This window comes from Strigops habroptila, chromosome 6 (assembly GCF_004027225.2).
Source record: "Strigops habroptila isolate Jane chromosome 6, bStrHab1.2.pri, whole genome shotgun sequence".
Taxonomy (NCBI): Eukaryota; Metazoa; Chordata; class Aves; order Psittaciformes; family Psittacidae; genus Strigops; species Strigops habroptila.
This window is the reverse complement of record NC_044282.2, coordinates 74234470-74253790: the sequence shown is the minus strand read 5'-3', so window position 1 is coordinate 74253790 and position 19321 is coordinate 74234470. Positions and strand designations below refer to the sequence as shown.

At 42.3% G+C, this 19321-nt stretch overlaps 2 protein-coding genes across 5 annotated transcripts in view; one reads left to right on the top strand and one right to left on the bottom strand.

The window, feature by feature from the left end:
• The first annotated feature begins 1296 nt into the window (after positions 1–1296).
• Positions 1297–16554, top strand: CFAP36 (cilia and flagella associated protein 36). Of its 2 annotated transcripts, none has more exons than XM_030490975.1 (10): positions 1297–1653; positions 6078–6142; positions 7266–7367; positions 8260–8374; positions 9327–9414; positions 10326–10377; positions 12531–12657; positions 13506–13675; positions 14098–14253; positions 15428–16554. In XM_030490975.1, exons 1-10 carry the CDS (start codon positions 1536–1538, stop codon positions 15509–15511), a joined length of 1077 nt encoding a protein of 358 aa, XP_030346835.1. In that variant the 5' UTR covers positions 1297–1535; the 3' UTR covers positions 15512–16554. The 2 variants fall into 2 exon arrangements, with proteins under 2 accessions (XP_030346835.1, XP_030346834.1); XM_030490974.1 differs by having other exon boundaries at positions 15425–16554.
• PPP4R3B (protein phosphatase 4 regulatory subunit 3B) overlaps positions 16516–19321 on the bottom strand; it is a 26660-nt gene continuing 23854 nt past the window's right edge. For all 3 annotated transcript variants that reach the window (XM_030490968.1, XM_030490969.1, XM_030490970.1), the window contains one exon: positions 16516–19194. In XM_030490968.1, coding sequence (XP_030346828.1) covers positions 19099–19194 — 96 coding nt within the window. In that variant the 3' untranslated portion in view covers positions 16516–19098. The remainder of the gene's footprint in view (positions 19195–19321) is intronic.

Sequence of the window (19321 nt, the reverse complement as noted above, 5' to 3'; positions counted from 1 at the left end):
CAGCTTCGTTCTGCTCGGTGAGGTACACACTGTGAGCTCTGGTATGAGGTACAAACACCCCGTGTCTGGAAATACACGCTGCCTTTTTGAGAAGTCATATCTGAATGTCAGATGCTCTCTGGCTTCCAAGCATGTGTCTGATGGGTTTTTACCTACTTCATTCAAAGGAGAAGAAAAATATAAAACTCCAGGATTTTCTGGTCCGAGCCCTGCCCGGTGCCTTTCCAAGCTTACCAGTTTCATTTCATGGTGGGTGTTTGATGCCGATGGCGTATGCAAGAGGTGAACATACTTCACCATCAGGTACGCTTGAATTAGTGATTTAATTACGTGAATGATCAAATCTGAGGTAGCTGCCTACAGGCAATACCTTCATACTATTGATAGTTGCAGACCACAACCCCGGCTGCAGAAATAAAAGCACTGTGTGTGAAGGGAGTTCAAGTGGTCTGTGAAAGGAAAATGTGACAGCTCTTGAGTGCAGCATCGTACTAAAATGATGAAGTTAAGCACGGCTGATCAGTATTACTCTGCAGCGAGGACAGCACAGAGTTGTAACCTCTGACATGAAAATAAATCAGTGTACACCCAGCCCTGGATCCTTCTGCAGGTAAAACCTCGTTAATGGCTATGAGAGTTTTTCTTGAGCAAGAACAAGACTGGAGCCTGGTGTCACCAACTGCAGCGACCACGGTACCACTGGTTCCTTCCCTGCATAAAGAACCTTGGAGAAGGGCAGAGTTAAAAAAGGTTTAATAGATTTCAAAGAGCTTTGGTTGTTTTGGGTTTTTTGTTTTTACTTAACAGTAATACACACACACAAAAGCGACCAGTCATCTGACATTAGAAAGGAAATGAATTTAAATATTAGGAAGACAATAAATGTAAACATGAGGGAAACCTTTTCAGTCTTTCAGCAGTGCAACGGGACGACAGAGCTTACATTAATTTTAGTGGAGGAAAGGAATGTATCCACAAATACCGGCCCTAAGAAAGAACACCCAAACAATTAAGTTTTAATGTCAATGTTCTTATGTATTGCCTTGTAAATGATTTCCTAATCCTTACACCTCAGCGGCACGAGTTGTGCCGAGGTATCCGTGTCCGCACAAGGGCCTGGTGCCTGGAATGGGAGCAGCGGGTACAGCAGCTGAGGAGGCGCAGAGGAGTTGCTGGTCGCACACTCCATGCAGGACGAAACGCGGATGAACGGGAATTCTCCCTCCCGGGATCACCCTTCGCATCCTTGCGGAGCACTGAAGCGCGAAGCGCCGCGTTAACCCGTTGCCCCCGGCCGCAGGTCCGCTGTACCGTCCGGTGCCCGGGCCTCCGCGGCGGGCACGGGGAGCATCCTGAGCCGGTCGCACCGGTCGCACCGATCACCGCGGCCCTCCGCGCCTCCACCCCGCCTCCCCGTTACGCGGCCGCGGCCGCCATCGCCGCTCCGCCCCGCCCCGTGACGCCGGTTGCTATAGCGCCGGGCGAGCGCTCCAACCGCGGCCCTCCTCCCGCGGCGGACCCGGCCTGGCCCGGCCATGGCGGCGGAGGAGGAGGAGGGAGACGTGGAGTGGGTAGTGGACACCATCGCCGGGTTCCTGCGCGGGCCCGCCTGGTCCATCCCCATCCTGGAGTTCATGGAGCAGAAGTGCGACGGTGAGCGGCGGGGCTGCGCCGGGCCTCCCCGAACCCACCCGGCGGAGCGGCCTCGGTGCGGGCACATGCGGGGGGACGGCAGGTCCCGGGGGGAGACTCTCCCTGCGCGGCAGCGGGACCGGCCCCCGCGGGTTTGTTTGGCACGTCCGGCCCATGTCTGTGGCTGACCCCGCAGGCGCCCCTCGGGAGCGATCCCCGCTGAAGGCTCGTCGGGTTTTGCTAAGCCACAGCCTGCGCTTTGGGACCGGTTTTAGGGAGGGGGGGCCTTGCCCCTGGAAGGTCGGTGTCCCCCCGCAAGCCGTTATTCAGGCTGCGGCAATTTGTGCTCATTAGCTCGTACAGGGGATTATGGCATGAGTTTATAGTGTAGCACCCGAGCGGGTCCTTCGCTCTGCTGCATGTAATACCCTGGTGTGCTAGAAAGTGGGTAGAGGCCTTTAATGCTTTCCCATAGCTAAATGTTCTTCCTTAGGAAGCTGGACAGCATAGTTAAAATCACTGTCTGGCCAGTCAGAACAGAAGAGTAGGAGGCCCAAAGTTAAATTCCTGCAATTGGCAGTTAAGAGATGAGAAACCATAAGTTAATACCTCTCAGAAAATGATAGCACTAAAAAGTCGATGGTTAACAGTTCTGTTTTGTAGGTGGCCCTATGCATGAGTTTATCTCGGTAGCAAGTCCAACTGAACTTCCTTTTCTTCCTCAAGAAGGACCTGAGGGAATCACAGGATAATTTGGGGAACAGCCTGGGAAGTACAGTCAGTGAGAGGGGACTGGAATAGACCTGCAGCTCCATGAGAAGGTGCCTGAGGAGATGTGTATAGGTCTCCTTTTGTGGTTATTGGAATAAAAAACATGTTTGAGAACATGGTAGCCCGTGATCTTGCGCAGCCTGCAGACATTCATGCATGAGAAGTGTTAAAACATGTTGCCATAGACTAATTTAGGGTCACTTTCTATGGCGACTGTGAATAAATCTGTCCTTCGGTATCAGCTGACAAGACGTAGGACTCCTAGCAATTTTAACTTTAAAATATGGGTGTCATGAAATAAAGGCTTTCATTTATTCCATTTCGTTATTTCTAGGGACTTACCAGCATCAAGCTCAAAGCAGAATAGTTCTTACTATTAACATATTCTACCTGCTTGGGCTTACTCCTTCCTCCCCTCTGTCCTGCTGTGGGCTCCAGAACAGCTTCTGTAATGGTTGGTCGGGGGGCCGCTGTGTCTTCTGTTGTACAGTTGTTCTTGTTAGAGTCCACTAAGAAGTTTTATTTCATATTCAGTGAAACAGACGCACCTCTGATTCAGATCAGCTTCTAAACAAGCTGTTTCTCAGTTATCCCAAATCAGTTCTACCCTTTCCAAGCAAGATCATCATCGAATCATAGAATGAACCAGGTTGGAAAACACCTTTCAGATCGCCAAGTCCAACTGTTACCCCAGGACTGCCAAGAGCACCACTAAACCATGTCCCTCAGGGCATCATGAGTATATACCTTTCCCTAGTATACTGGGAAAAGAGAAGGGTAAAGCTGCTGGACTCTTTACAATGAGAAAGAGAGACTCTAAGTTTCTCTTGGGAAGTGCCTAATCTTGAGCACAGTGACACACTTTGATTGTCATGCAGAGGGTCTCGGTTTAGGGATCGAGGGAATCGATTATCCCTCTCTGGAGCAACGATCGCTCTTTAGAAGGTTGAGGGGCATTTACTGGCAGTAAGAAGATTTAGGGAACCTCTGTAAATTTCCATGCAGCGTGAGTCAGGCTTATGCAATGGCCAGTGCCTCCTGTTTCTTTCTACCTGAGAAACTGGAGGAACAAAGGAGAGAAATCACTTGCAATAAGTGATCTTCCAAGGTATCACTTGTGCTACAGATTGGCATTGGACAACTCCCGGAGCTACTGAGAAAAAAGGCTAAAGAGATGTTAACTGCAATGGCAAGGTTGATAAGAAGCACAGTTAAAGACATTTGAAATTGAAATTGCAGTTGCAGGTATCTGTACTATTTGCTTTTCCTTTCTATAAATGTACTGTGCTGATTCCATTGCTGTATTTTGTCAGGACAGAATTCTTTCAATTCTCAAAGCATTTATTCTTTAAGCTGAAGAAGCAAATTAGCAACATTTTTATTAACTGGCAGTAATTTGCGATTCTTCAAAAACACCCTTTGAGTGTTGGTCATTGGTATGTAAGGAATTTATTTTGGAACTGCAGTTACTTAGGCCAAGACCTTGCACTTCAACTCCTAAACGAGTGTAATGGTTTTCTACCTATCTGCTGATAGTTTGCTTTTTCTCTCTCCCTCTTTCTGGGGGCTTGATTAATTTCTTATGGCTCGATTAATCTCCTTTTATGTGGCCGTAAAACTGAAGTGAAATCCATGAATAATGTACTTAAGGCAAGAGGGCTTTGCAGTTTTATTCACATGTTCCAAGGTGTTAACTGAAACATCATTTGTACATAGATAAACTTGATAACAGCTCTGAGCACCAGAACATAAAGACAAAGGAATAAATAGATATTGTTGAGGACTGGGGGAGAAAGATGAGAGTTCCCTCAGGTTTGCTTACAGCTCTTGTCTGCGACAGAGAGAACTCAGACTTAACACTCATCCTGTTTGAGGGGTCCTAGCAAAGATTTTCAGCTTTAACAGGAAAATGATGAGCTTGTCTCCCAGGATATCCTGGTCCCCTGGCTTACCATGATCCACTGCTGCTTCAGGCATTTGTTCCTGTCAGGTGATCAAAGACTGTGCCAGAACCTTAAGAGAAATGATGATTACTTGATTTAGGAGCTCTGACTCAAGACAATCCAAGGTCTCCATTCAAAGTACTCCTTAATGCCACTTAACTCGGAGGAGATGCTGACTGCAGCTTGCTTTGCTTGGCACTTAACTTCATCCCCTTTTTGTTCAGAGCCTGAGAACAGAGAGCAGTTTGTACAGGCTTTCCACCCTGCTTTCCATGTTGTCCTGCAGCTGTGGGAGGAGGAGGAGGAGGACTTGGAAGCATCCCTTTGGCAGTGCGAGGTTAGCTGTTGGTGTGGACACTGGCTGAGGGGTGATTATCCCTATGTCACCCCTTCTTTGGGTGCCCAGGGTGGGGAGGAACAGCAGGAGGTAAAAGGGAACAGAGAAACTAAGACAAAGGTTGGGAACTGCAAGAGCTGTCAGGGAGATCCCCCAGAGGGGAGGAGGAGATGCAGAAGACAATAGAGGCAGTTAAGTGTCTTCGCCCTCTTGGGTTTGGTAATATGAGTAAGATTTATAGTGCTTTTCTACCATTTGAATTTATCCCTAGATAGTTTTAAAGCTTTTTTTTTTTTTAATCCTGTTATAAAAAAATTTCCCTTGGGCAAAACTGAAACAAAAGGAAATGTTGCTTTTCCAGATTGTGTCATTTAAAAAGTCACTCTAAATGGGTGTGAAAGTTGGATTAATTCTCCGTGCACCAGCACCATCTTCCATCAGAGATGTCATATATAGATGAAGAACAAATCACACTCATTCACCGATTTAAGCAGAATTCCCATCCTTCAAATGACTTCAAAGCCAGGACGTGGGAAGTGACTTGTCCAATGTATAGTGGCTAATCTTGAAGGGGATTGAGGCAGTCTTATTTCTAAGCCTCTGCTTTAATTGCTGGGTTTGACATTACCTCTGTTCCTGTTGACATGAAAACCTCATGAATTAAAACCCCCCAAACCCTAGTTTTCTGTTTCCCTTATTTTCTGCTTCTTCCATCTATTCTGCAGTACAGAGGTCATTAGCTTGATACTTCCAGTCAAGAGTTCTTCATACAAACTTACATGAATATGATTAATATGGGCCATACTATACAGATAGCCGTTCTGTCTAAATCAGGATAGCTATCATTAACAAGTAACCTGCCTGCAGCAGATTTCCTCTTTGGGGTTATCTGCTTTTCTGTAGACATGGTCTGATTTCCTGCACCACATTGGCTCTTGCTGAATGAATTGCATTTAAAAGAAATTTGGTTTAAGTTATTAATACATGAATACATGGAGAGAGGGAGAAATTTCCTACTTTATGTATGTCATCTGCCACCTTAGAACAACCTTACACAAGTTCACATGGTAGTTATATTAAACCTCATATTATATTAAAAATATATTAAACCTCACTCTTTAGTGTCCAAAGTTGAATCCTCAACTTGCTTAGAAATCTGCTTCTATTATGAAGTTATGTTTTCCTGGGCTGAAATTAAGACATTTAATGACATTAAATTACCAGAAGTACATGCTTAGCCTGAATGTGTGGAAAATACATTATCAATCATAGCCTATATTTTAACATGATTCAAATATTACCTTGTAAAGGTTCATCTTTCTTTTTACGGCGTAAGTTAGTTTGTGGTGTGCCACTAACTCCAAAATGTGTGTGTGTGTGTGTTTTCCCCACAGTTTTTGATGATGAAGAAGAAAGCAAATTGTCTTACACAGAAATTTATCAGGAGTACCAGGCGCTGGTGAGTCTCGTTCACTATCTGTGGTAGATTTCTAAGAAATCTAATTTAAAATGTTAAAGTAGGATTTAGATGAACTTCTGATGGGGTTATCTTTGTGATTTAGAATTTTCTAATGTTGCCTGTTACAGGTGTTACTCAGAAATCCTTTGAGTCACAGTTGTCATGCTTAAACACCAGAAAAGTAGAAAAGAAACTAACACACGGTCATATCTCTTATTCTGTGTTACATATTTTTCATTAAAATTAACATTTCCACTAGCTAAAATACTGTACTTAAAGCTTGATAATGTTCATCTTTTCTGTCAAGTTAAAATAACCAACAGCAAAATGTCTGACATGTGTAACTTGTGTTTTGTTCACTAATGAGTCTCATAAATCTTTTGAATTAACTTGCAATTATTGGAAAAAACTACAGGAGATTTTTGAGGCATGTTTAAAATACTTCTAAACCAATGCACACAGATTTCTGAACAAGGCTTGGTAATACTTGATGTTAAAAGCATCAATTGAATAAATACAGGCCAACAACCATTTTTGCTCTGACCCTGAAGGGTTTCAGGCACACAGACTGGCAAAAAGCCTTTTACCTACAGGGCTAAAAAAAATCATAGAGTCACAGCCTGGTTTGGATTGGAAGGGACCTTAAAGCTGATCCAGCTCCAACCCCCTGCCATGGGCAGGGACACCTTCCACTAGAGCAGGTTGCTCCAAGCACCTGTGTCCAACCTGGCCTTGAACACTGCCAGGGATGGGGCAGCCACAGCTTCTCTGGGAAAAGTCTGTGCCAGCGCCTCAGCACCCTCATAGTGACTAGGTGGGGTGGTGAGACACTGGAACAATACTAGCCAGGAGTCTGTGGAAAAGGTAGAGAAGTGAGATTCTTGGAAATTGGAGAAACTAAATTCAGTAGTAATCAAATTTAGCAATAAAAATGCTTATTTTGAACAGGTCATGAAAGTAAATAGAGCCTGACATGTCAAAAGGATCGGTTATACTATTGCAGTGATTTTCTTTTGAGTTTAAAAAATATAGTGTCAGCAGAAAAGAATATACAACTATGAAAAAATTCCTATGATTCTTAGGGAAAAAACCCTTAGTAAGTAAGGCTTAAACTTTCTTACAGGTTGAAAAATTATTAGAAGACTATCTTAAAGAAGTTGGAATTAATGAAGAGAAATTTCAAGAAGCTTTTTCATCTCCTCTTGCAAAGACACACACTTCCCAGGTATCTCCCTTTGTTAAGGAATGTACAGCTTTAATTTTTAGCTTTATATTTTCACTAATGTAGCAGGGTGGAGATGAAACTTTGCAAAGTTTTCTTGTTAAGATTGTGATTTTTATAAAAGATAATGTGTTTGTATTTGAACTTTGACCAGAAAAACGTGCATCTTGAAAATAATGACAGATATTTGTGTGGTGTCAGACACCTTTTGAGATTCAACTTCTATGCTTTGTATCTTCTAAAACAAACCTTAAGTTTAGGGTGTTTCTGCCACTTTTATTTGTGTATGTCAGCTTTATGTTGGTCTTCAGTCCATTTACAGCAGCAAACTTAAAAACCAGATGTATTCCATAAAATAAAAGTTGTTTTCCTCTGATTTTATAATAAACCAGTAAAATCTGTAAGACAAACATTGGCCTTGAGAAGAGAAGATATGGTTAGACAGCTCTTCCCCTGCTCAAAGGCATCTTTCAGAATTGCCGCAGGTATTTTGGGCAGAGGAGTGGGAGCTTTTGCTGCCAGTTCAAACTGGGCTCTGTTGACATACCTCCTCCTCGGTGTGTAACCAGCTTCTTCAGAGCACGCATTCCTCACTCCAGCTTAGGCGTTTATTCAGGAAGTCACATGAATTGCAGCTGTAAACTTACACTGGGAAACCCTCCAGGTTTTGTGCTAATATTATTGTAGATATGTTGATCTAAAGACATAATCTATCAAATTATTTTCTTGACTATCAATCAGCTCAACCTGTACGGCTGGAAAAATAGATAGGAGAATTACATATAATTATTAAAAACATGCTCCATAGAATTTAAACCTTAACGTAATTCCAAGCAGACTGAGTTGGTTATGATTTCTCTATGGTTTTTAATCCTGTGCATGTTTCCCCCCACAGGCCATTTTGCAAACAGTGTTGGCAGCAGAAGATTTTAGACTATTTAAAAAAATGATGGTACAGAAAAATATTGAAATGCAATTGCAAGCTCTTCGAATCATCAAAGAAAGAAATGGTAAGAAGTGGTGAATGTGGGGTTTCACTTCATCTTTTTAGTGTTCTATTGATAACTGTGTAATCCTTTCCTAACCGATTATGGAATACTGGTTCAGTTCCAGTTCAAGTTAATGGAAAACATGCAGCTGATGTTACTGGGACTAGGATTTCAATACTCAGTCCCTGGCCTGTATTCTCAGTGAGAGCTGTCTATAGTCCTTTTTAAATTAACAGCTTTTTGAGCTCTGTTTGTCTAAATCTTTCTGTGAAACTTGACTTAGTTTTTTGTTAAAGAATTTTGGTGATAATTTTGGGTGTTAAAGCAATTACATCAGTTCATCAACAGTGACAATATTGATAGTTTGAATTGTGCTACTTGCATAGCAATGATGCTGTACTATCTGCTGTGCTTACTTGGCAATTCAGGCTGTACAGTTGCATATGAAAAACCCAGATAGAAAGCAGAAGTTATGGCTTCAGCATGCTAATACATGCTTTTAAAGAAGAGGAATTAATTTACACCCAGCTTTGCTGCTCTGCTGTTGTTTCTGAAAGAATTTTCATTTACCCGCTCCTTTCTTCCATGTCTCTAGTTTTACCATTTTGTTTTGTCTCCTTCCTGCATGATGGTTTTTGAGAATCATTTTTAAATGTCAACTATCATGTAACAGCTAAATGTGAAATGGTTCAGTTGGCCACGGCTGAATTGCAGTCTGCAAGAAATGCCATTTAATGGTCAATGCAGAGTATGGCTTATGCTTTACCCTTACACGTCTGAACTTTATGGGTCAGAAACCTTTGCCTTTTTGCTGCTAGCAATGATGCCCAGGATCTAGGATCTTTTTGGAAGCAGTTACAGAGAGGAAGAATGAGATGGGTTTTCTTTCTACTCTATCAAAAGAATGATTCTAAATGGAGTATAAAGTAATTTTCTTTAGAGAAATGCATAAATTTTGCCATGATTTTTGTAGGTGTGTTGCCTGACTGTTTGACAGAGGGTTCTGATGTATTCAGTGAAATTGAACAAGAAGAAATGAAAATATTGAGGGAGGTTCTAAGGTAAAAATGAATAAGTCCTACTTTGTACATTGTTTTAAAACATAAAGGTATGTAAGGCCTAACTCCTGCAGTCTCTCCGAGGAAAGTGCCTTCATCTTACAGATGACAGGAATGTTCTTGGCAAAGTCCTACCTAAGAGAACACGAATGGTGCTCGATGGTGGGTGTGATCAGGAGTATTTAAAGACTGAGAGATAACTGCTTCACCTCGATGAAATTGGTAATGCATGGAATGATGTGCAGCTTTAAGACCCCCATCATTTCCATTCTCCCTGAATCTCCAAGTAGACTTGGACCTGGGTTAGATGTCTTTGGACAAGAGGAGCATGTTAGCTGTAACCCATTCAGGAACACACTAAACATCAAAGCCTTGGGAAGGTAAATGCTCCTTTTGCAGTAGGCTTTATTCCTTTCTACAGCTTCCTTCTTAGTTGTGTTCAAAGACTATTGCCATGCTCAAAAAAGATGCGTGAGAACTGATGCAACTTCTATGGATTCTCCTCCACTCTCAATTCACATATATATAAACATAATCTTAAACAAAAAATAGCAGATGAATCCATTCACGTTATATTAAATCATGCTATTTTCCCTCTGTATTCTGAAAATACTTCCCTTCTTAACTTTAAATGAGCAAATGACAGGATAGAAAAGCTCTGGAAATTCTTACACAATTGTTTTTACACAGGGGAGGTCAGACTGAGGATGGTGGGCTCTGTGTGTTTATAATAATTATTTATTTCTATTAAGAGTGCATTTGAATTTAAGTCATGGGAGTATTTTGGATACTAACAATTATTCTGGTTTTGTAATTGTTTTGATAGTCCTCAAATATTTAAGCAGTGCTAAATTTACCTAGAAGTCACTAATACTGAAGAGGTTTTGAGCATTTACTTGTATTTTGTGCTACAGAAAATCTAAGGAAGAATATGAAATAGAGCAAGAAAGAAAGAGAACTGAAGAAGTGAGTATCTTACCTTCCCAGATGAGTTACGTTGATGATTAAGGAATACTCTGATCTTCTGTCCTGGCTGTCAACCGTATCACTTTAAGGCAGCGTGTACCATCCTAAGCAAACAAAGGGGCTGTCAGGAAGGTCTGACTGACACTGCTTTTTGAAAGGTCTGGTCTGTTATGTTTTTCTTGATGGTGACATTGACACCATTAACCATCAGCCGTTTGCTGGAGTTCATATGAAAGCGTATTCCCTCTCCAGTATCTGAATTCTAAAATCCTGCTAACGGATGTCAACCTTTCAGATCCAGAGAACATCTGAATTACTAATATTGTCAAGATGAAAGAGACTTCAAAGTATAAGCTTCTTAAAGATTATAGCATTCATAATCCTTCAGGAATTTTAAGGATCACTTCGTAGACAGTGTAGTTATTCATTAAGTCTGCACAATACTGCCAGAACCTAATCACCAGGAGCCAGAAATCCTCTCCAAATCAGACCATCACTTGGTCTCCATCAGAATAAAACATGTAGAAAGGTTAATTCAGAAAACTGAATGTAAACAGGGATGGGCTAAATTGCCAATTGTTCAGCAACAAACTGAAGTTGAAATTGGTTTGTACAAGGGCCTGTAGGGACAGGCCAAGGGGAATGGCTTTAACCTGCCAGAGGGGAGATTGAGATGAGCTCTGAGGCAGAAGCTCTTCCCTGAGAGGGTGCTGAGGCGCTGGCACAGACTTTTCCCAGAGAAGCTGTGGCTGCCCCATCCCTGCCAGTGTTCAAGGCCAGGTTGGACACAGGGGCTTGGAGCAACCTGCTCCAGTGGAAGGTGTCCCTGCCCGTGGCAGGGGGCTGGAGCTGGAGAAGCTTTAAGGTCCCTTCCAACACAAACCAAGCTAGGATTCTGTGATTCTATGAAATCAGCTACAGTGGAATCATGGCAATAAACCTCCCCTTCCCTGGGAGAACAAATACAGGTAGCTGGAACTGTAGGCTGTTTCAGAAGGGAGCAGAATCACTCTGCTATTCTTTTCTGCCATTAGGAAATTGAGCATAATAAATTTTGAAAGACAAAACACTGTTTCTTAAAGCTGAACAGGCACAGGAAACCACCTGGAGACCAAACATAGCTACTCCGTTACTGACATTGTGTTTCCAACCCTACTCCCCAGTTCAAACCCGTGGTAGCAATGCTATTGAATGCAAGTCCTGAACACTTGAGATATTCTAACAAATTAAACCCCTGTCCCAGTGTCTGACACTGTACAAGAGTGGTGAAAAAACTCTTCCTTCCCATATCACAATGACATTCCAGGAAATGAGTCACCTCTTCTACTGGATTTCTGGGCAAGTCAACTACTGGGCGAGTCAAACTTTGGCTCATTTTAAGAATCGAAGTTGTATTAAGTTGCAGGCTTATCCAAATCTATCTAGACCAGCCAGGAATATCAATGTTCTTGATAAATAAGCCAGATTACAGAAGGCCTAGTCAAGTTTACCTTGATAGTTATTGTTCAATAATATGTTTTTGTTAGAGAATGTTTTAATACAAAATAATTCAATGTTTTGATGGATGCTGGAGGGTTCTGATATGAATTAGATGGTTGATGAACAGCGTAGACATTTTCTGGGCAAATCCCAGTTGTCTTTGCTATTTTGAGAGATGGGTTGTGTTGTCAAGATGTCAATCAATAGTGTCAGAGATTATCCAGACCTGTTGTTTCCATTCAGCTGATGATTTCTCTGTTTCTGTGGAAACTTCAACATATGTTCCTGCTTCTCCTATTGCACTGTATTTTTCTGGTGGACAACAGAGGTTTGCTTGAAAGACACAGGCCAAGTTGGCAAAACACCCCAATCCCACGTTGTCTATTTGGGAAACAAAAAACCAATTCACCCAATATTCCAAACTCTGATTGTTGTTCAGGGAACAGGCTTTGAACTAAACCAAAACATGCTGACTTGTGATTGTAAGCCAGCGAGTACCTTCCTGTTAGTAAACCAAAATAAGTAGTTTGCTTTTGTTCACATTGTCAATGCAGTATATAGTGTAAATAACACAACTTTAACTCAGAGTTCTCTTGGAAGCTCTCTTTGTGTTGACAGCTGAAGTGTAGTGCCAGGAAATGTAATGCTTGGTTTTGTCTGTTCTTTAATTTAAGGCACGTGATAAACCCAAGTCTCCAGCTGTTACCTGCAGTCTTCCAGGAGATTCAAGAGAAGCTGTTAAAGTTAAGGAACCCACTGAGGGAGCTCACAATTCTGAAGAAACTCCAAAAATTCCATTAGGTAATTTCATGGCAAAGTGTGGTGCTGAGTGTGCAATATGGTATTGTTTTCAAGTTGTGAGAGACTCACAGATATAAAGATTTGAAGAACCTGGCTGGATAGGCTGCGAGTAAAGCACCCCTAGCTTTGAAGTTCACCCTGCTTTGAGCAGGATGTTTGCAGTGGGTGACCTGCAGAAATGCCTCCAACCAGAGTTGTTTTATTACTCAATGTTCTAAGTCATCTCCAACTGGAGGAGAGCTTCTCTGGGCAAACTGTGCCAGCGCCTCACCAGCCTCACAGGGAAGAACTTCTGCCTAAGAGCTCATCTCAATCTCCCCTCTGGCAGGTTAAAGCCATTCTCCTTGGCCTGTCCTACATGCTTTGTCAAAAGTACCTCTTTTTAAGGGCCTACAATTTCTCCCCTTTTTATTACTAGCTTTCAAAACCCAGATATTGTGTTTGCACTATGAGAGAGATTAAATAATGCTTTACACCATTAGTACCTGTACTGCAATGAATTATAAATCGCCAAATGTCTGGAATGTAATTTCGTATCCAGTGTTCCAATAGGCACTGGCACAGACTTTTCCCAGAGAAGCTGTGGCTGCCCCATCCCTGGCAGTGTTCAAGGCCAGGTTGGACACAGGGGCTTGGAGCAACCTGCTCTAGTGGAAGGTGTCCCTGCCCATGGCAGGGGTTGGAGCTGGAGGAGCTTTAAGGTCCCTTCCAACACAAACCATTCTGTGATTCTATAAATGTGATTTTCATTTTTTTAAGTTTTCTGGTTTTGAAGAGGCATTTGGCTGTTGGAAGAAACAGAGATTTATTTATTCGATATATTTCTATTCTTTCTCATTGCTACTTAGAGGAATCTCAGAAACCTGTGAAGGAAAACTTAAAACCCGTCCGCGCATTACCCAAAGGAGCAGAAAGCTCACCTCAGCCGCCTGGCACCAAAGGGAAAGGCGACAGTAAGAAAAGGTCAGCTGGAAAATGTCCCGAAAATGCAGCACAAAAAGCTGGGATGAAAGGACCTGTAAGTTCAAAACAAACAAGGAAAAACCCCAAACGCAGAACTAGAAAGCAAAAAGACAGGACTACATTTTGAATATATATTTAAGACAGTATTACATTTAAATAGATATTTTCTGTTCTTTTAATCAGGTGGTTTTGGTTTGGGTTGGTTTGTTTTTAACCCAGCATGCAAACACTGTTTTATAGTATTCACCAGTCTAATTTGCATGAAGTTCAGATCATCGTTCTAGTTTTAGAATAGAACCCAGCACTCCGCATTTGTCCTGTGATCATTTCTTAGCAGACAGCTCTGGCTTGAAAGCTCAACTTGGATTTTTTTTTCAGCTAGTGATTTTGGAGGCAAATAGGATGTAACTGCTTTTATCTCATGTAACATGCATTCCAAAAATTAATTTCAAACTATTTAAAAAAAACCAATTCCAGAATTCCTCAGAAGTTGAAAAGCAGGAGCTGAAGCAACGCGAGGACTACCTGAAGAAAAAACGAGACATGCTGATGGCTACAAAGAAAGAGTCAAGAAATAATGTACTGTTACCAACAGACACTGCACAGAAAGAAGAGGAATCACCTCCTAAAGAGGTGAACATTCAAATGTTTCAACTCTCCTGACCACTTTCTGAAAACCAGAGATGGTTCCAGTGTTGCAGCAGGATAAACAAAGCACATGGGAGAAGCAGGGAGGCAGTATTTTCAAGTTACTGGTTTTGCAGCAGCTTACAGGCTAGAAGTTTCAGTGATTAAGTCAGAATTACCTTGCTTCAGTATCATCGAATCCTCAGGGGTAATGTACATTTTTGAACAGCCAAAATGCTGGTTTTCTCCTAGCCTGTGACCTGCTGTTTGGGTTCCCTTCAATCTCTGGGATTTTATTTTTTCCCCAACTGAAATGGGAAAAACATTTTTCTTTCATAAAGTCTTATTTTAGGGAGGTAACAAATTTGTTCTCCTAATTTGTTGTGAGAGTTGGAGAAATCCTTGATTTCTGTCCATCAACCACTGGAATAGAAGGCACATGACGATGGCAATACTGTTTAGGAAAGACAAAGCGCTCTGAAGGGTGGATGCTGCTGTCACCTACCCAGTTGCCTTCAACTGTGTGACAGTTGGAGGCACAGTACAGGGTGAAAACAGAATCCTGTGACAGGATAAATCCCTACCAATATAGAGGTCTTTCTTTTTCAGAGGAAAACCAACAAACAAAACTTTTTTGTTCATCATTGTTTTGGTCAATATGACTTAACGCAATGACTTTACCACAAATAGGCCTGATCTACATCTGTATGAAAAGAAATGCTTGCAAACGCTCCACACAAATGAGGAAACTAGTAGAAGACCTTAAGCCTCACACAAATCAAGGTGATAACTGTTATTAAGTGTCATTACTCCTCGTTGCAGAGCATGTAATTAAAACCTTCTGTTGCCTCAGGTGTTTCTCAGAGTTGCTGAGCATTTAATTAGGCTCAGAACATGCCAAAATAGTGTTGATGGGGAAACTTCCCTCACAACTAAGTAGCACCAGTTCAAACTGAGGTTAGTCCTCTCAAAAAGATTGGTACAGTGCAGTGGACAAGAGGCAGAGTGATGTACAGAGCCACTAATCCACATCCTGGGATCCACTTCACAAAACATGGGATAATACCATGTTTTAAAATCATTCTGGAGAGCCCTTAAGGCTGCTGCAGCCTCAGGTTTGCCCATGATGGCACTTGCCCTCTGGTTCACTGCAGTGTTTGTTCACTTTGCTTTTCAGGAGATGTCAGAAGAGAAACAAAAGTTGCTCCAGAAGAGGAAGATGCTCGCAGAAAAACTAAAAGAAGAAGTTATCAATAAGCGGTAATTTTAAGCAGCTCGTTGCAGACCCCAAGAACATGAGTATGTTTTTAGAGTAAGGTACAGAAGCAGCAACTGAATGGAGTTGCTTTCCAATATTACCCTTAGTTTTATAGAACTTTCAGACAAGCAACTCAGTACTTCATGTATATTTAAAATTACACTGAAATACACTAAAACCACTTATTTTCCAGAATGCTGGAAACTCACTTTCACTGGGACACGTTCAGCCATTTAACATCATTGCAACACACAGATCAGTTTCTGAACTACTGGCCTCAACCACTTAATATTATATAGACCAAAAGCAGATCCCGAGATCTGTTGAAGTAATTCCTACAGGAATAGCTCTGAGTTAGGAATTTTAACTTCTTATTTTTAAAATTACAGAACTTGGTTCTTCTTATTAGCATATAGAATCACAGACTGGTTTGGGTTGGAAAGGAGTTTAAAGCTCCTCCAGTTCCAACCCCCTGCCATGGGCAGGGACATCTCACACTAGACAGTGTTGCCCAAGGCTCTGTCCAAGTGCTGGTTTTCAGCTGCACAATGTAATATAGTCTCATTTCACAAGGAAGTGCAACTACAACCATGTATTTGAGAAAGATAACAAGCTTGGAGTCAAGACATTAACATATTAACTCAGGATTACATTGGTTTATGTATTTTTGGGGCAGTTTATGAGTCCTTTGTTCCAGTTTTGCTATAAATGCAACTGAGTAAAAGTAATTGCTTTAACTGCACAGCTTGGGAAAGTTTCAAAGTGGAAATCTTTTAAAGTAAATCTTTACTGGTGGGGCTATGACAGACGTGGGACAATGTCTTTTGCACAATGTCACAGAATGGTTTGTGTTGGAAAGGACCTTAAAGCTCACCCAGTTCCAACCCCCTGCCACAGGCAGGGACACCTTCCACTAGAGCAGGTTGCTCCAAGCCCCATCCAACCACATCATTGCATAGTTGGCTGCAGCACTTTACGCGCATTAAAAGAACAAACTCAACCACTTCAAGTTTCATGTAACTTTTTATTAAAATAGCATTTATAACTGGTACACGTTGGCAGATGTTCTGTTCTTTCCCCAAAAGAGCGGCAGTGGAAGGACCCCAGGCACAGGAAGGCGGCTGCCCACAGGCAGAACCCAGCAGCACCAACCAGGTCAGGCTGGGAACAGCATCCACAGGGTGAGGGGACAGACCCAGGTGAAAAGGGTGCTGCTGCACCTCGTCTGCTACAGGGATTTTAGGGCTTTTTCATAAATGGGACATCTAATGCCACTTTACAGTCTTCTAGTAACTATAAAAATTCATTACATTCTTGTTCTTGCTGTAAAAATCCTCATGTTGGTCTGAGTGTGGTTTTAAAGCTCCTGACAGTACTTGAGGGACGAGCTGGGGTGGTGGGGAGCAGAGGAAGGACTAACACGCTTCAGGCAGAGACCCTCGGAGAGCTTGGTTTGGGTGGCGGTGAAAGAGCATCAGGACAGTCTGGGTCCACAGAGCAGGAGTTGACATTTTTCAGCCTCAGGTTAGTAAAGGCACGTACACTGCTCGAGGAGCACGTGTGGTGCTGGAAGAAGTTAAATCATCTTTACAACGGAGAGAAGAATCACCAGGAAGGAAACGAGATGATCACCAACACACGATGATGACACTGCAGCTCCGCTTTACCGGCAAACACTTCCTTGGATCCTCTGTGTCAGAACCAATTCATTCCATGGGTGAAGGAGTCCCATTCCTGGCTGCCTGGAGCCACAAAGGGCACCTCCACTGTCCCCAGGTCCACTCATCCATCAGTACGCTTGTGGCTAGCTTATGCGTTGGGAGGAGCTCACACATTCCCTTTGGGATTTCATCCAGTGGTATAGAGTTACTTTTCAAACTGCATGGATAACTAACCTTAAAAAATCCTCTAAAATAGCCACATTTAAAATTCAGAGTTAACTTCCCATGTGTAACAAACCAAACCAAAGCAATACTTATGGAATTACAGGGTCACATTTTAATTCCTGAATTTTACAGTTCAGCATTAATATCACCACATGTATACAAATGGTGTAAAACAAGTACAGTGGTATTTTTAATACAAAATAAACTTCTGTTTTATGGAAAAAAACTATACTTCATATCTACACAGACAGCCCATCTTTTTCCAAACAATAGCTAAAATTAAAACTAACTACAAAAATCTCCAAAACAGAGAAACTGCTTCAGTTTAAACTATTCCAGGAGAAATGGACCCATAACACATATTACGAGTGATCTATGTGGTGGATTGCAGCTGGTTTTAACATTTCTGACATGTCAGTTGTCGCTGGGGAATTTCCTCTCTCTTCCTCATGATCTCAGATCACACGTGGGCAAACTAACATTAAAATATTTACAGTTCACTTGCTGCTCTTGAACATAAAACCTGGACTGTTTGCCTCTAGCCACTCGCCACCAACTCACCTCTATTTGTCACAGTTTGCTCACCTACGTGGAATGTGCTTTGATGGATTAAAAAAGCAGCTTTCGTGTGACACCCAGGTTCAGGTGCTGCTTGTGGATCCTGCCTCAGAGCCCGGTGTTCTGTGAGGAACAATTCCATCTTGGTCCAAAGTGACTTTGGTGTTAAACACGCTGCTCGGCTCATCGCGGTGACCAACGCGGTGGTGTTGCCGATGACCACCACAGTTACACCTCACCAACTGGGAAGGGCTCACTGCTCCCTGGAGAGACAGCTCACCCCACATCCCAGACAGCAATTCCAATCGGGATCCTTCCCACCGCGAAGCCGGCGCCTGGCCGCGGGTGCCGCTGCCGCACCAGCAGCTCCTGGAGGTACTGTGGAAGCGCCTGTTCCTTGGCATGGCTATTACTGGATGTCGAATTGAAAAACCAAGCAAACCCATCTGTTTGGAATCCAGCTTCCATTTGCTCCTCTTGAAAAATACAAATTAAAACCTTTTGAACTGGTTTAAACAACTCCGCATGCACTGGAACTGCAGTGTCCCTCCCTCCGACCAACCTCGAGAAATGCCATTTAATTGCTAAGAAATGGTCCCCAAATCTGGATTGTTCTTCTGCAAACAGTTAGTTTTCCCTTAAGTTTTAAAAGAGGCATTGCTAAAAGAACACAACGGACAGCACCATTACAAAATTAAGATTACCAGGTTTGAAATTGAAGCTTGAATTGTTATTTTTTTCTCTCCTAGTTCTGTTAAACACTGGGGAAACCCTGCAATAGTATTTAGAAAGTGTTTACACCCCATTCCCTCCCTGCCCTCCCGACACCTGAGCCTTTCCTCACTGAGGAGCCAGCATCCAGGTTCTCTGAATACCAACCCACTGCTTTTGATTTCATTTTTCACTTTGTTGACAGCCTGAATGGCAGACTCCTGACTTACTAGAAAGATATTCAGTTCCTTGGAAGCTTTGTGTTTACAGAACTAACCCTTTCTAGCTGATACACTGAGTTTCTTTTGCTACTCCTTGTATTATCTTATATACTCATGGGAGAAAGCTTTCTGAATCAGATTCCTTTTAGCTCTTAAAACAGTTGCAGCATTTGAAACCCCATAATAAAAAGTTTTTATTCCAAAGTTTTGGTTTCATTTATGAACCCAAACGAGGTCTTTTTCTTGGAGATGCCTCCTCCTCTTCGTCATCATCTTCATCATCAGGATAATCCACGAGGCCAACTAGACTTCCCTGCCGATTCCAGAAAGAAGGAAAAAAGAAAATCTCACATTGAAAAGAATATCCAGGAACGGGCAATTTTAGTGCCTAACCCCCACCAACCTGCCCGGGACACCCACCCCTGCTGCAGAAGGTTTCT

What these genes read in the sequence shown, in the direction of transcription:
- CFAP36 (XM_030490974.1), top strand. Translation starts at nt 1,536, where the DNA reads ATGGCGGCGGAGGAGGAGGAGGGAGACGTGGAGTGGGTAGTGGACACC. An exon ending in ATATTGAGGGAGGTTCTAAG is followed by an intron (nt 9,415 to 10,325) that starts GTAAAAATGAAT and finishes TTTGTGCTACAG; the next exon opens with AAAATCTAAGGAAGAATATG. An exon ending in AAGCTGGGATGAAAGGACCT is followed by an intron (nt 13,676 to 14,097) that starts GTAAGTTCAAAA and finishes AACCAATTCCAG; the next exon opens with AATTCCTCAGAAGTTGAAAA.